General features: G+C 39.9%; 1 protein-coding gene across 1 annotated transcript; it reads left to right on the forward strand.

Moving 5' to 3' along the window:
* Positions 1-544: 544 nt before the first annotated feature.
* On the forward strand, positions 545-13,206 carry mydgf (myeloid derived growth factor). The gene is made up of 6 exons (XM_022738576.1): positions 545-775; positions 5,495-5,545; positions 5,652-5,713; positions 6,047-6,128; positions 8,260-8,332; positions 11,144-13,206. The coding sequence occupies exons 1-6, from the start codon at positions 626-628 to the stop codon at positions 11,221-11,223; spliced, it is 498 nt and encodes a 165-aa protein (XP_022594297.1). The 5' UTR covers positions 545-625; the 3' UTR covers positions 11,224-13,206.
* The last annotated feature ends 3,659 nt before the right edge of the window (positions 13,207-16,865 follow it).

A 16,865-nucleotide genomic window follows, 5' to 3' on the forward strand; every position in this document is an offset into this window, starting at 1 on the left:
CCACAACAGCTGACCTCAAGATTTCCAGCTGGGACCATCCCTAGACCCAGCCACACTCCACCCTGACAGCCCAGGCTCCAACCACAAACCTGTACAAACGTACAAGCACCACAAAATTGTATTTAACTACTAGTACTTGAGTAAATGTGTGTAGTTAATTTACACGAATAGTGTGTCCTGATAATTCCATTTAACCTTTTGACACTTTCAAGGTGTGTGATTTTTCCTGGAGTGGTCTCACATAAATCCAAATGTAGATGTTCCATTGGTGGTCATACTGTCCTGTTACTGTAACAGTATAATAATACACCGCATATAATTGGTTGAAAGGGGGCGACACCGTGTGGTCAAGAGTATTACTGTACTATAATGATCGTGTAAAAATAATTTTATGATTATTATTTAATCCATAAACTGAACCAAACAGTGGTAACTTTTCTTATGCCATGTGATGGGGGAGCTACTGGTATTTTTTATTTTATTTTTTTTAATTATTTTTGTTTCTATTTTGTTTTTGTCTGATGTGTGACGCGGAGTGTGACGACACTCAGTCGACGGGGTACCTGAAACCCGGGGCTTCCACTCTCAACCAGCGCTTCACCGCTAACCACAAGAGCAGCAAGATATGGCGACTGAAATTAACTTCTGTGTTGTGAACCTGGCGTTTCTGCTCGTGTTCGTGTCGGTTGTTGCCTCCGATCCGGCTGAGCAGATGAAGACGGTGGAGTTCAACGTTAAACCCGGAGGAGTGGTGTACACTTTCTCCGAGGGAATAGTAAGTGACCGTGTCAAGTATCCTCTTTATTTTACATTGTTAGCTTAAGTCTTTAAACACCAACTTATTCACAGCTGCAGTGATGCTCAGTCTATATCTTTACCGTCCTCTGCAAGTTTCAGTGGAGTCCAGTCCACCGTGTATGATATTGTACTCGTTCCACTGTTCCTGAGTAGTCAGTCATCAAAAGACTAATAACAGTAGCAAGTATATTATGAATTGTACCATGTTTAATAGTCGTGTTTCAGTCATTAAACTTGCACATTTCATATATTTGACCATCATAACAGCACAAGAGAAAAAACTACATTCATTGTGGTCGCAGTGTGATGACGACACAACCCGTGAGAGGCTGACACGTCGCTGCCACAGCGGCTCCGCTCATTGGCTCACAGCTTGGATGAATGAGAGCTGCTGTGTTCGGGTTCATTTTCAAAGGAACGTTTAATGTGATGTCTGTGCATTAAGAGACTGATAACTTTTGTTTTTTACTGTCATTTATTCATTTCTATCTATTTTTCTAGTAATTGATCATGAATTAGTCCATAAAATAGGTTAAAATAATAACAAATGTAAATTAAAATAGGTTCTTTTTCACAGCAGACATTTTGACTGGTCCTAGCACACTGAAAAAAATGTGGAGTGTGATTTACTTACAAAAACCTCGGTAACAATATCCACACACAAATTCCTAGTAAATTTAACTTAGGATATTCTCAAGTAAAGTCTACATACCAATAAGTATTAAGTTTAACCAAGAAACACTTGTAAAGTTTACTAGCAAATTTCTGTTTTCATGAGTACATTTTTACTCATTCCCCTTCTGTAAAATTTACTCAGACTACCACTGCATTTACTTACAAATTTCTGTAAAAAAATACTTGCTTTTTCCTAAGCTTTTAAATGGCTGGACCTAGTTCTTAATTTAGCATTATTTCAGTAACATTTACTTGAAAAAGACTCTGTAACAATTTCCACACAGAAATTCTTTGTAATTTTTACTCTGGAAATTCTAATAAGAAACACATAACATGAAATAACCTTTTTAACAGTACCTTTATTTTCGAACACTGGTGAAAGAGGTCACTGCTTACAGTATTCCAACATACTGACTCTGGCGCTGGCATTACCAGATACATTTCAAAACAGTGTTGCCAGTTAGAATTTAAGAACAACTTTCACTAAAAGCCATCAGTGTGTGGCTGTTTATTGTGTGCTCTGACACATTTTTAAATGGGACATTTGACCTCTGATGTTTTGTATGTCAGAGAGCCTTGACAAGAACATTTACAAAGAAAATGTCCAATGAAAGGTATCACTTTAAAGTCAAACAACTGCAAGTACCATAAAGTGCAAAAACTACTTCAAACCTTCTTAGGTGGCCGCCAAGATGCTCAAAATATTGCCTCTCTGAATTAAAAAAACCAGAGCAGCATAGTTGACAACTAAATGAAAGGACTTCCCTTTGTGTCACCAACTCCACATGCTGCCGGGTCAAATGGGTCCGAAGGGCATTAAATGTTTTGAATGAACAAGGGCAATCAGTGTGAAGACAAGGGATTGACTGGCTGCGGCCACCATTTCCATGTTTTAGCCTGTAGTGTTTTAACAATTCTATCCTTTTGTCTGATTTGAAGCTACATATTTTACACACCCATCTCATGTTCTTGCACCTGGAAAATAATAAACACATACACAAATATCTCAAAACTAAATTTCTATGTTAAGTTAACCTATAACAGTACTAATTTGATCTTACCTTGAGTAAGCTGTCAAGGCCAATGTCCAGAGTCAATGTCCTTTATTCTGTGAAATATGTAGACAAGTAAAATTAACTTACATTATATGTACAAAAGTATTCAGACATCTTTGCAATTTAGAATTGGAGTAGAATTTAGAAGCTGTGATTCCATATGGCCTTGCATTACATCAATGTTAAAAGTTGATTGGAAATTTTAAAGTATGTAATCATGTGTTATTGTAAGACATTTATTGAACATATTTAAACACCATCTATAGCAGTCTTATAAAAAGGCACACTCTTGATCTGCTGTTTTAAAATTATTTATTCACAATCTGTATTTTAAATAACACAAATGAAATTATTTACCTTTATAAAGCCACTATTTATATATTTTTTAACAACTTTCCAATTAGTATTTATCTTTTTAGCCCCCCTTTTTAATTGTAATATACCTTATTCCTCTTTTAAACATACATGTAACATACTTATTTTAATATATTTCCCTTTCAAAACATTTAAATGAACTGTCTTGCCATTACTGTTTTAAATCATCATGTGAGTTTTAATGAACAAAATTAAATAAATCAGACTGTATTTGTATCACAATAATTTATGAGTGAATACTCTTATAACACACTGACTCCTAAGTCTGACTCCTAAGTAAACTGTGCCATCACTGCTTCACTAACAAACTGCATTTAATGTTACTGCAGTGATAGCAACTCAGCTTGGCTAGCCTCAATGTTAGACAATGCCTGTGTTAGCATAGCTGCTAGCGCCGTTTGCGATTAGCGTTAGCTTCGCGGCTAACACCCTTAACGATCTTTCAAACATTTTAAACCAATTACAGTGATACAGTCTCTACCACAGTAGTGTTAAAAGCTCAACAACTTCTACTGGTTTTAAGAGAAGTATCTGAACAAAGCAGGCATTGTGTTGTCAGTTCACCCAACAGGCTAATATCAACAAACAAAATGTTGCTTCCATTCTGTGTAAACGTTAACATTACCGGATCTCAAAACACAACAGGAACGCCCTACGTTTGACGAAAGTGGCACCTCACGTTCAGTGTAACACACACACTGGACAGTTATCACACTGTAGCCATGTTTACCTGTGCTCAGAAGCGTGTCTGTGTCCGCTGACCTCAGAAAAAGTACGTTATGACTCAAGTCCAAAGCGGTCCGCGGACGCGGGAAGAGCGGAGGAGCCCTTAGCTAGCTAGCTAGATAGCAGGCTAAAATATTCAAACACTGACGAGCCAACATAAAAATAAAAAGTAAATTAATCATATACATACCCCAAGGGTCCACGTCCATCAATTCTCATCAAATGAGCACCCAAATAATCCCCCAGTCGAGGTGTGTTGTCCAGTAACCCTGTTCTTGCTGCTGCCTCAGGAGTCAAAAGTACACGCACTCTGACCTCACCTGCTGAGCATGCGCAATATTGCAAGCTGACCTCCCATTACCCAAGTAAATTTTACTTGCTTATGTCAGGATGTACAGTCAATACAGTTGTTAAGTTAATATTACTTGGAGTGATGGATAATATTTACTTATCAAAATGAGGATACATAATTACAAACAAACATCAAGTAACACATTAAATAAAAGGTGACATTTTAAAGTAAAAGCACTGAAATAATATTTCCTTGTAAAATTTAAACAAATAATCAAGGTTATAATTACAAGACCAAAAAATCATTTTTTTCAGTGCAGGAAAAGCACAGGTGTTACTAATGGTAGAGTAGAGTGGCTCTGGGTAGGGCTGCATAATCTGGTGTAAGCCATTATTATCATATTACCGGTAATTAGGATATTTGCTGATATTCATAGGCAAATAGAAAGGCAAATGTATGCAAAATCACATTAAATAATCAAACTGATATTGAAAGCAGTGCCCTACATACCCATGAGACTAAACTATTTACAGTACTTTGTACAAGTTTTAGGCACTAAAAGTTAAGTGGGGATGCTTTTGAAAATAATGCCAGGTTTCAGTTAATTTCATACAAAGCGCAGTAACAAGAAAAAAAAAAAACTTTCATCAAATCAAGTTGATGTGACCACACTTTACCCTTTAAAACGGCACCAATTCCCCCCGGTATACTTGTGTAAAGTTTTTGAGGTACTTGGCAGGTTGGTTGTTCCAGTATCTTGGAGAAATTGCCACAGTTTTTCTGTGGACTCAGGCTGGCTGTCTCAGTGTCTTCCGTCTCTTCATGTGATCCCAGACTGCTGAGATCAGGGTTCTGTGAGGGCCAGACCATCTGCTGCAGGACTCCTTGTTCTTCTTGTCACTAAAGATGATTCTTAATGTCTCTGGCTGTGTGTTTGGGGTCATTGTAATGTCGTAAAATGAATTTGGGACTGATCAGACGCCACCCTGATGGCACTGTGTGATGGATAAGAATCTAAATTTGATTTATTGCTGAACCCTAGCTTAGAACTGATTCCTCATCCACAATACCAGGGATGTGAAACTGGCACATGTAAATTTAGGCTGCAACTAGAGATTTTCTTCATTATCCATTAATCTGCCGAATAATTCTTCAATTATTCAATAATTAATTTAGTCTACAAAACATAAAAGAAATGAAAAACCTTTAAAACAACTTTCACATATGACAAACTGGAATCAGCGAATGTTTGGCTAAAAAATAACTTAGTAGTTACCAATTATTTTTCTGTGGAACGATTAATTTACTAATCGTTTCATCTCTCAAGAAAATGCAGCCATGTATAGTGACAGTAGTTATGTAAGTTAGGTTATTTTTAACCATTAAATCAACACTGACAGCAGTCTGCATTGTCCCTCCTGTTAAGGTAAACCTGTGTGGCACAAACAATTAGTAGATTAATGGAACTTGTAAATGAATATCAATATCAAAGTAATTGATATGTTAATAATGAATGTAATATGCAGGCTCAACTATGCACTAACTACCAATATGTTTCACTCTTTTATTACAGAGGGATTATGAATGCTCATTCACTTATGCTTCACAAGGGGGAACCAATGAGGTGAGTCTCTCTCTCACTGTCAGCCAATTACTGATTCATCATATTATTGATTTTTAATTACAGCAGCTTTTAAGCACGAATGTTCGTCTGCTTTTGTGCCAAACAGCAATGGCTGATGAGTGTAGGTCTCAGTGATGATGACAGACTGTTTTCCTGTTCTGTGTGGAGGTGAGACGCGTGTACACACACACACACACACACACACACACACACACACACACACACACACACAGAGCTGTCTGTGGCAACTGAGACTCCTCTTCAGCTCAGTGACCCTGATGTTCAGTGTCTTCAGTGAAAATCTTTCCCATCTGTCTCTGTTTACACTGAGTTGAGTTCTTTGATTTTGGTTAATTGTGACAGTCACAGGAGTTATAAAAAGAGAAATAAACCAACAAAGTTTCCAACATCAAATGTATTCATGCCGGCTTTAATAAGTGGATGAATGTATGCAAATGACTTAAAGTTGATAACAAATATTTATTTTTTTGTTTCTGTCAGACCTCAGGGGAAATCGTACCTGTTTTTCACCCAGTTCAAAGCTGAACTGAAGGGAACCAAAATTGAATATGCCAACGCATATGTAAGTATAAAGAAACCCTGTTATATGCAAATGTTTTTATGGCGTCCTGGTTCTCAACTGCCAGTTTGACCGTCAGCAGCTGAATACTTAGTTTGGGTAACTGGTGGATATTTAATTTAACTGCTGCTGTTTAATGTTATAAAAACTGCCAGTAATGTCATCTAAACCATTCAGTATAGGAATTAAGGTAACCACATACAACATGGCTTGTATATTAGTCAGTTATGTCTTAGAATTAGCACCATTGTTATGTAGATCTCATACAGTAATATCATAAAACAAGTTTAATGTAAACGAAACATAAACAGAAATCTTATACATGTGTCTTTGCCTCTTTCTGCTGACTCAAACTTAAAACTCCAATTTCAGTGCAGGCTCCTCTTGTGAAATACTGGGCCTAATCCAGTCACTGCTATGTGGTGTATCTTTAAAAAATTGCACATCCCTAGTCCTCAATGTTGTAATTTGTTGGAAGCCAAATTGCACCACGACCTGCACAATATAGTTATTAATACTCCTGGTGTAAGACATGACGAACCCTCTCCTGTGTTTTCGCTCCTCAGCTTTTCTCCCACTGAGTGATTAGTTGGAGTGTTGGACAGCAAAAAGCTCACAGGACTTTTACTACCTAACAAAGACAAAGTGTAGTAAAGCGTTTTTCCTTGATATTACCTCGCAGTTTCAGGCACCCTGTCAGTGTAGAGATTAAAGCTTCTCTTAGCCGCCCCAAATAATTTTAGGGGGTAGAATTTAAAGTGTCTGCACAAATGTCAGAAAATCAAGGAAAAATATTCTTGACGATCATTTTTGCATAGCCTGCAAGTAATAAACCATCCACCTATGCACCAGCAATACAGGAATATATTTTCCAGGGTAAGTGATAAAATTAGAGGCAGATTTTTCCGTCTTGCAGTTTCCTAACTAAACGGATGGAAACAGCTGTCAGCGTGTTATCTTGGTTTCTGAGACAGCAAAGGATTAATGTATTGCTTATTTATCTGATTAAGCCCTTAAATTGGAAAATTGTTATCTCAATGTCCTAAAGCCCAAGCAGACCTCTACTAATTTCTTGTTTTGTGTGTTCAACAGTGCACAACCCAGAGACATTCAGTTGACGATGATATAAATCAGATAAATGCATTAAACAATTAATCAGTTGTCAAAATGTTTGCAGATTAATAATTGATCAATTGTTTCAGCTCTAAATTTAATATTCATTTAATTTTAAATGTATGCTTTTTTTTTTTTTTTACCCAACCATAAATCAGCGATATCAAACTCACAGCCAACAAAGTGTCTGCTTCTAAAAGTTTTCATTTTCCCAAATTATTCTGATTAAATGTTCTCCAGACGTCTGGCTGTGGAACACCAAGTGTCACTTCACATCATCATCTCAGAGACAGAGCAGTGCAGAACCTGGCTGACTGTAAAGTCCTGAGCAGAAGTGATTAAAACTTGCCGTCACTTGCTTTACTACACGTCCCCTCCTCTCATACTCCATGTCTCCATGGAAACCCATCACGCACTCCACATGTCCTTGTACATTTGGACGGTTTGAGCTACACTCCGACTCGTACCGTCACAACAAACCCAAGCAAACAGAAACAGTCAAAGTAACACAAAAACCTTTTATTTGTCCTGGAAGTCAGACTCAGAATCGTCGTGTCTTTGCACATAATGTTTCATGGAAGGTTAATGTCTGAGCTCAGTCACTTAGCGGAGGTCTGCCGTGTCTGATGTGGTCGTCGGTGAAGTGAAGCACACCTTGACACGCCTCCTTCCCCCAGCAAGGACAGTCCTGACATTCTGCCATTAGTGAGAGCACATGTTTCCTCCTCCTGCTCTGGCTCCGTGCCCTGCAAGTAGAAGACAAACACACAGAAAATAACTTCACTAAATGACGGGACAGGAATAACCTCGCATACACAAACAAAGACACCTGCCACCCCCACACAGCATCTCCTTGACCTTGTCGTCACATCCTCCAGCTTTCCTGGCTGGTCTGTTGCAAAAAAAACCAAAAAAAAAACCAAAATAAAAAAATTGTCGTCTGCTGTGCCGCCTCTCATCCTCTGTTTATTTTTCTTTCTCCCATCCTCCTCTTCATCACTGCTGCTGTTTGTGTCTCCAGTCACAGACAGCGGCGGCAGGACAGAGTGATGTGCCTTTGAAGCCGGAGGAATTTACCGTAGGAGACTCAACAGGTGAGAAATTGATTGTATTTCCAAGTGTTCAATCAGCTTTCTCTGCTTGTCGGGTCGATCTGTCACTCTTTCTCTCTCTCTGCCTCCCTCCTTCTCTCCGTCACGTTGCAAGTTCCCTGCTGATTTCCCTCTAAAGCATATGCTCCAGCTGTGAGTGGGTTGCCATTTTGTCCCTGTAGCATTATCTGTTGTTATTCAGTTCCTACAGAAAATCCCCACGGTGGCTTCGGTTCCAGACTGTGATTAGCAACAAGTCACACCGAAGAGCAATTTACTGTAACTTCCATTTTCAGCAGATTAGACGTTACAGTGCAGAGGCTTACATACTTACAAACTCACCAACTATCACAGGCATAAGGATAATCCCGTCTCTGGAAAACAATTCCAGTCATAATTTTTAGGGATTTTAGATGCCGTAGAAGTACTTCAGGGACCTCGGTCACAAACTATTAATATGTTCACGTTTAGCAGGCTGCAGATTCTCCACAAGGGGGGAGCTGTTCAGTCATGGACAGACCAGCTTTTCCACAGACAAACCAGCATCACCTACAGGCAAAGAAAGTAACAGTTGTTGCTTTGTGCCACCTGCAGGCGATGAGTATTACAACTGAAGCTTTTTATATCTGCTGTCATGTGAAGTTAATTACTGAACTGAAGGAATTGGTAGCCTCGGCCAAGCTAGCTGTTTTCACCTGCCCCTAGCCTTTATGGTAAGATAAGCTCACCACGTCCTGACTCCACCTCTGTACTTGACGCATAGACACAAGATTGAAACCGATCCTTTCACGTCATTCTTGGATAATGTTGCACGGTATACGAATACTAGACAGGTATCACATTACCCTGCTGTTAGAAATGGTACTATGCCCTATTTTATTAATACTGATTCTTTAAGAATGAAAGTTTTCTAAAAGGAGCCGTATTTCTTGCATCAGTGTATGACAGTGGGGCAGTGTGTGTGTGTGTGTGTGTGTGTGTGTGTGCGTGCGTGTGTGCGCAGCGCTCTGCTTCCACTGACCATGAAGGTGACAAAAGGAGAGGCATGGGTGCAAATACAGGTGCTCTTGCTGACGGTCCATGGGTTGTCGACAAAACGAAACATGGCATTGTTTCAGTTACATAGCTGACAGTCAGACGAAGCCCACGGACACCACAAAGCCCTCCTGTCTGTAAAATATATTCTAAATTTCCGCTGACCAAAAGGAGCCAAAAACATCCAACTCGACAAAGCATCTCGCAGAGAGACATGCCAACCTGTTTAAAGAATTCAAAGAGCGACAGGTTAGCGAATGTGATAATAACATAATGACATCATGTCCATGCCGTCAAGTATAAGTCAAACAAGTGATTTATTTTGTGACAAGAAACCTTTTTTTAACCATCACAGTTTGATGAATCAATAAAGAGTAACTGGTAACGTTAACTTAACCATAACATGCAAGCTGCTAAAAATCAGGCGAAATGATCAGTTTATATTTAGTGAGTGCTGGTAATGGCAATAATGGCATGCACATTTTCGTCAGTAATTATTCTGTTACTATCAAACATGCTCATCAGAGCACAGACCTCCCCCAAGGAGGTGTACTGAGTCGTATTAAATGCTGTTTAAAAAGGGATATTTTGGCCTCAAATATCAAAGAGATCACATAAACTCAAGGATAGGGGACGTCAGATTACTACATACCATGTAAAAGCTTTCATAACATTATGATCCTGTTCTAATTATTTACAATAATTCAATTATTAAATGTTATAAATATACTAATTCATTGTTAAAAACACACCTACGTGTATGAAAAACATACACACTCATAATGAACATAAATGATGTTAACTGTACGTCTGGGACTCTGGCAGCTCCCAGGATTATTAGGCTGCACTCTGCAGTAGTGCACTAAAGTAGACTAAACACAAACGACTCAATACACCTCCTTGGTCTGCACTCTACTGAGCACATTTTCTAGTTTCTATTTAGTCAAATTGGATTTAAAGATGACAATGAGAACACATGCTGGTGGTATGGCGATATTTAGGCAGGCGTTGTGTCAAAGTCATATTTTGGTATCGTGATAACACTGTGGAAATCTCCCAAAATGCTGAACTATTCTGAACATTTTCAGACACATGAACGTGAGACAGGTGTTGTTGGACTGGAGAAATTATCACCCCACCCAGAGCTAATTACTCAGTTCCACTACTCAACAAAAGATGTATATAAATTAATACAGTTAACACCAATGTTCACATTAAAATATTAAGCACTAAGAACAACATTGTCAGCCTGCATTGATAACTTTTTTCTCTTTGTATCACACCGCTGTTTATCTATCTTTGGACAAATAAAATCTGGTGAGGACCTCCCACTCCTTTCATCCAAAGTTATCTGGAGAAGAGCAGATACACTGTGAGCAGAATAAACACAAAGCTTTTCCTTAGTCAGCAGAAAATATGCTCTAGTGAACAGAACTGTTACAATGAATATCTAAACCATAAAACCTCAATCGCACAATCAGCAGCCCTAAGAAGAAAACAAATGCAGTCATAGCGTTCATTGCCTGCAGGTGGCACAAGTGTCAAAGTTGCAGCAGCTAGTACTTTCCTCGCTTTTAGATGTTGCACATCTACAGTACATCTGCTGGGCGAATGTCCCCAACAGGCAGTGCAGGTTGGACTGGATCTGCAGGTCTGAAAGCGCTAGCTCTGCAGGTCTGCGGTCATATGATGCTGGCTGGGTTCAGGTGCTTTGCATCACTGACACTGTGTGTTTGTATTTCTGTTAATATATTGTCTGTTCTCCCGTCTGACCTCTAGTGACCCACAATGATGGAAAATTCAACGCTCAACTCTCCAAACTGACCGCCATCGGAAAGACGCGACACGATGAGCTGTAATTGATCAGAAGTTGGACTCGGCTTTGGTCATGTTTCGACCAATCGGAGCAACTTGTTGAGCTGAGTCGGTCCTCTGTTCCAGCTCAGCGGTCAATGAAGGATGGATGTCGGAGACTTTTTCCCGAGTGACAACCAAAATTTGAAGTAGGATGACACTGATATCACCTTTGCAGCACTGTGTGTCAGTACAATAATTACCTGGTATTTTTGTACCATAATGGATTTATGCTACTTGGGACAAAAAGAATAAAACAGCGAGGTGACAGTTGATTATCTTGTTTGTTTGTTTGTTTTTACATAATATCCTAGTTTAAATTCTGCCATAAGTTAAAGTGCTTCCATAGTTGTTTCTTAGTTTCTGAGGCTGTAAGATTTCCAGAGAATAAATCTGCCCTGATCCACTGGGGACGAATGTGAATGTATAGAGGTTCGGTGTTTGGGGGTTTGTAGAGTATAGATAACATATTTAGAGTAGGGAGGGATTTATCCATCTTGTGTAATCCTGAGAAGAAAGTGACTAATCCCAAATATCGTCATTGCACAAACATAAACAATTACATTTTCCTCAGTCTCGTTCTGTTGTGAGCTGCTGTTGAGAGGTCGTCATCTCTCTCTCTGTTTCTCTTCATCTGTTCCACATTACTGAAAGCACCACATTCGATCCCCCCGAAAAAAATCACAGATCAGTATTATTTGTGATAAGTTTTTGTGGTGTTCTTGTTTTTGGCCCGAAGCAATACTTGTAATTGAGCAGATAACAGCTTCATCATATGGTGTTAAGAGAATAATAAATAGTGTACACTGAAGATCATGTTTTTGAACACACTGTATGGCATTTTTGGATAAAGCTCAAAGAATATATAATAAGTGTAAAATAATATGTAAATTAAATAGAAAATATAAGAAGGCATGAAGTTTCCAAAGTCCCGAGAGATAATCTTTTTTTTGTGCAACAAACTGAACATAGTTCACACACATCAGAAAGTCTTATTGATCAGCAAATCAGATCAAAGACTCTGTCTGCACGAGAACCAAGAAATAAACCCCACAGTCGATCACTTGAACTCATTTTCTGATGTTTTGGTCCTTAGACCTTTATCGAGTAATATGCAGATTTTACATGAACATCTGAGGACCCAAAAATCAATAATAAAGTGAGTACAAGTGATCAACAGTGTCTGATTTCCTGCTTCTTGCACATTAGACAAAAATGCATCAATGTTTTGGACATGTGGAGCTCTTTAGGGAGAAATAACTTGAATTAGTCACATTTTATTAGAAATATCATCACCGTCAGTACACACCTGTAGCTGGCAACAGTGTTCACAAAAATCCCTTATTTCTTTCATGTTCTTGGGTACTGTTTTCTAATTTTAGGTTATTTTAGTGAACCTTCAGTGGCATTGTGTACAATGTGACCAAAAAGCTAAAACAGTGAGTGCACAGACGTGGCTCTTGAACTTTCATCCTTCACAGTCACGTGTGGATCAGCGAGGATATTGTGCATGTTTCAGAAGTGCATCATTATTATAGGCCTCCCCCCTCCCTCCTCTCCCTGCTCTTATGTAGCGAGTAGGATTGCCTTTATCTTCCTTACACTGATCCAACCCGCTTAGATCCAGAGGATGAGTTCTGGGGATTGATTTCAGATTTGAGGATTGTGCTGATTTGATTCTGCGGTCGGATTACTTTCTGAGGTTCGTACCTTGTTTGGTCTCGGTTTGGTTTCTCTCATCTGTCTAGATGTGATCCCCTGGAGTTTGGGAAATGCTCAGCAGGGATGTTTGTGTGTCCCTTTTGTCACCATCGAGGCTTCCTCCGGGATCACAACAGGAAATAAGCACGTCCAGATCCTGACCCGGAGTGGAAAAAACACACGAGATGTTACTTATTTTGTACATGTTTTCTTTTTTCTACTTCTTGATTGTTCTGATTCATGATGAAATGTGATGGATGTTTCAATAAAGACATGTTGTCACCGTTCTGGAGATAAGTCAGAGTTTTCTGTCTTGTTATGTCAGTCATAATCTGATTGAACCACCTACATCTTCGTTAAAGGGTAAACATGAAAAGAGAGGAGAAATCTGAGTGCCAGCAAAGAGGCATTAAATATTCTGAGCACTGTCAGAGCCGGGCCAGAGCGAACATGGCGGAGAGCATTTTTCTGCCCCTGTCATATCTGTCCAAAATAACTGTAGTTTTAGTACCAGCACGAATGTATTCCTAAGTTAAACTCAGTTTGTGTGCAGCGTAAAGGAAAGCCAGGTTGTCTTCATATGAGACTTAACATTAAAATAAACATCATGAAGAATTCACTTGAAAACGTATTCTGCAAGCGTACTCAATTAACATATATTGTCCTCGGATAAATGTTTGCATGCGATAAAGCGCCTCCATCGTTTCTTCTTAATTTCTGGGGAGAAAGGCTTTGCAGGGAGGATATACTAAATCCAGAGGCACATATGGGAGTGTATAGTGTGGTGATCTTTGTGGGCTTATGGAGATATAGAATCAGGAGGGATTTATTCATCTTATGTTAAGCCAAGAGAAAATCAGTATTCTTGATTGTTCTCAAATTGGCATCGTGGAATTTATGATACAGCAACTACACGCAATTTAGCAGTGTTTCAATGTAAAATGTAGCCGTGACTGTAACTATAAAACTATGAATTTTAGGTCGAGAAAATCTGTGAGTTTCAACAACATCACAACAAGCTGAGCCAAGAAACTCCCACAGAGTCTTCTATTTGTGATTAAAGCATCTTATAGCAAAGCTGTGACTATTTCAGACTCTCATTTCCAGCTTTGTGACCTTGTGGAAGAATATTTCACACTTTGTTCTCAAGATGGTTGTTCCATTGAGTAATAAGTCTTTGTAGCATAATAGTTCTTTGTTTAGTATCAGTTCAGTCTGTCTCTGAAACTCAGAGCTGCCTCTATGCTTTCATCCAAACCCTAAACACACATATCACTACTGTTAACCATCTGGTGTCAGCAGAGATGCTTACTTTCAACTTTCCCCCCACAGCAGGACTGTTAGGAAAATACATACACTTGATGCTGCGGTCTTAGATTACGATGGCAAGCATTAAAGAGCTTTGATCAGAAACATTTTTAGCAATGCTACCAGCATGAAGCCGGTCTGTCCACCACTTTGGTCCGTACTGAAGTAGCTCAACAACTATTGGATGGATTTCCATGAAATTTTATACTGACATTCATTATTCCCAGAAGACCAGTCCTACTGACTTTGGTGATTCCCTGCCTTTTCCTGTTGTATAATGCTTCATAACCTTTTTGGCGTTTGGAAGTCTGAAAAAATATGCACAGCTTTGTGTGGCATTTCCTTTTCTGTTCATCATCTCACAGCTCCACAGATTTACCTTCTGATCCATCATCATCATCATCATCATCATCATCATCATCATCATCATCATGTAAAAATTAACACTCCCATCAGCCTCAGTGGTCCTTTATGTCTACTGCTAATTAACAAATGTTAGAAACCCACTAAGATGAGTTGGTGAAGCTGCTTAACATAAGCATGTTAGCATGCTAATGTTAGCATTTAGCACCTCTGTGCCTAAGACACTGGAAGAGCAACAACATATTCTATAATTTTCTATAATTTTCTTAATGTCGACAAGTTCCCTGAAAAGACCAGGACTAATAATGAATAGCTCCTTCTGACAAGTGTTATTTTGTGCATCTTTTGTTGTTCGGTGCCTGATACAGCTCATTCCTCTTTGCCACCGACCTCCACTGCTGTCCAAAAACTATTAAAAACACATCAGTGAGCCGCAATGTTGCATATTGCTTCCCTTCGAACATGAGCACTGTGATTAATTTTGAGTCAATACCACATACACCGTCCTGCTGCCAGAAATCCTCACAAGAGTATCGAATGTGTATTAATCCAAAGTTGAAAATAGACCCAACAAACGCACCATTTACTCCTGTTTGAGAAACGTTTTCTAAAATGGGGGCCTGTTTTTAGGAAATCACAGAGCATTTCTTAAAAATAAATACAACAATATATCTATATTTAATAACAAATGGGCTTGAGGCCAGACACGAGTGAGGAAGGCAGAATGTAATGAGAGACGGACTAACACATTAATGGTTTTGGTCGCTGGCATTTTCATTTGATTCATTTACAATCAGAAACACATAGAATAACACTAGCTTAATCCTTACAGAAAGAGACAGATCAAGGCACTGAAATGCACTAGAGTAACATTTTTCTGAGAGGATGACATTGTATGAGCCAAATGAATGAGCCATCGATTTGCTGTGCTGTATTCATGTAATCAATCTGACTGGCCTTGCAGTGTTGTTTTTTTCTCTCTCTTTCCTCTCACACACACCTGCCCCCTGTTTCTCTCTCTTTGCATCTCCTGACATTTGGAGGGGAACAGATGGAGATTGTGGCCGGGTCGGTCAAGCCAGAGGCAGCAAAGGAGATGGGATTTCTGTAACACCAGGGGCCCGGTGAAGGCTACATCGAATGGCCAGCTGCCCCCTGTCTCCCCTGACGCACACCCCGACGCCAGGCTGGTGACCCAGTCAGCACAGAACCACTCGGCCTGTTCGCTTCTTATCGGGCTTTGCTAAGTTTCTCATAATATGAGACCTTTTCCGTCTCCAGATCTATCACAGATCTCGGGCCCCTGTGTGTGTGCCTTTTTCACCGCTGAGCCAGAGTATCCCACTGAGCTCTGAGTTCTCCTTACACCATTACGAGTCCTGACAGCAATTATCTGACCCAGACATTACTGATACATGTGAATGGAAGTGTCTGGCTGCATAGGATGAAGTGCACAAAAGCAATCAGTTCTTACTTTGTCTTGTCATCTTGGAATAATTACAATTTCCCTCATATTTCTATCTAATTAGCCCTTCTCCTTTGCCCTTTAACTGTGCAATCTGTGGGAATCTGAGAGCTGGAGTGCAAAATGAGCATCTGTATAGAGGCTCTTGTTACCAGAGCAGTAACCCAGACAGATGTTATGATGCCCTGTGTATGTTCAGTGTATGTACTCTAGAGGTTTGTCTGGAAGGGGAGAGGGAAAAGGACGTCAGCAGAGTCAAGCTGTTCCTCCAGACATACTCACCCCAAGTTGCATCTACGTCCTGTCACCTTGGAAACTTGGTCTCAGCTCAACTTGGCGAGCCTTAAATCACTCTCCACTCTTGCGGACTCGCGGCTGGTGCTGTGAATATGGCTCTGTTCGATCAGCCTCCTCCCTCCTGCTGCAATGTCTCACACTGTGGTCGAGAGCAGCCTTCTTTTCTCTGGATACGGAGGAGCTTTGCGGGGCTCCTTCGCTCTCTTTGTGTGTTCAGAGAATCTGTGGTGGGGGTAAGGTGGAGGTTTGCGACCTCTGCGGCTCTGTGCTACGGGTGGTTTAGCTGTGGCTGCAGAGGCGGCACACACTTGTGAAGCTGTATGAGCAGGTGCTTCTGAGGACGCTCGACTCTCTCTGTCAGCGTTGGACACAGCTTGAGTTTCTGTATCGGTGGGTGGGCAGCTGGCACGCGGAGGCTGAGTCGATGATGGAGAGAGCAAGCCAGCAGATGGGTGGTCACTTTGTGGGGTCTGATAGGACCCAACTTTGGTCTCTATGATGACAGATGGGCTA

The sequence above is a fragment of the Seriola dumerili genome, unplaced genomic scaffold, assembly GCF_002260705.1.
Source record: "Seriola dumerili isolate Sdu_G_001 unplaced genomic scaffold, Sdu_1.0 BDQW01000002.1, whole genome shotgun sequence".
Lineage (NCBI taxonomy): Eukaryota > Metazoa > Chordata > Actinopteri > Carangiformes > Carangidae > Seriola > Seriola dumerili.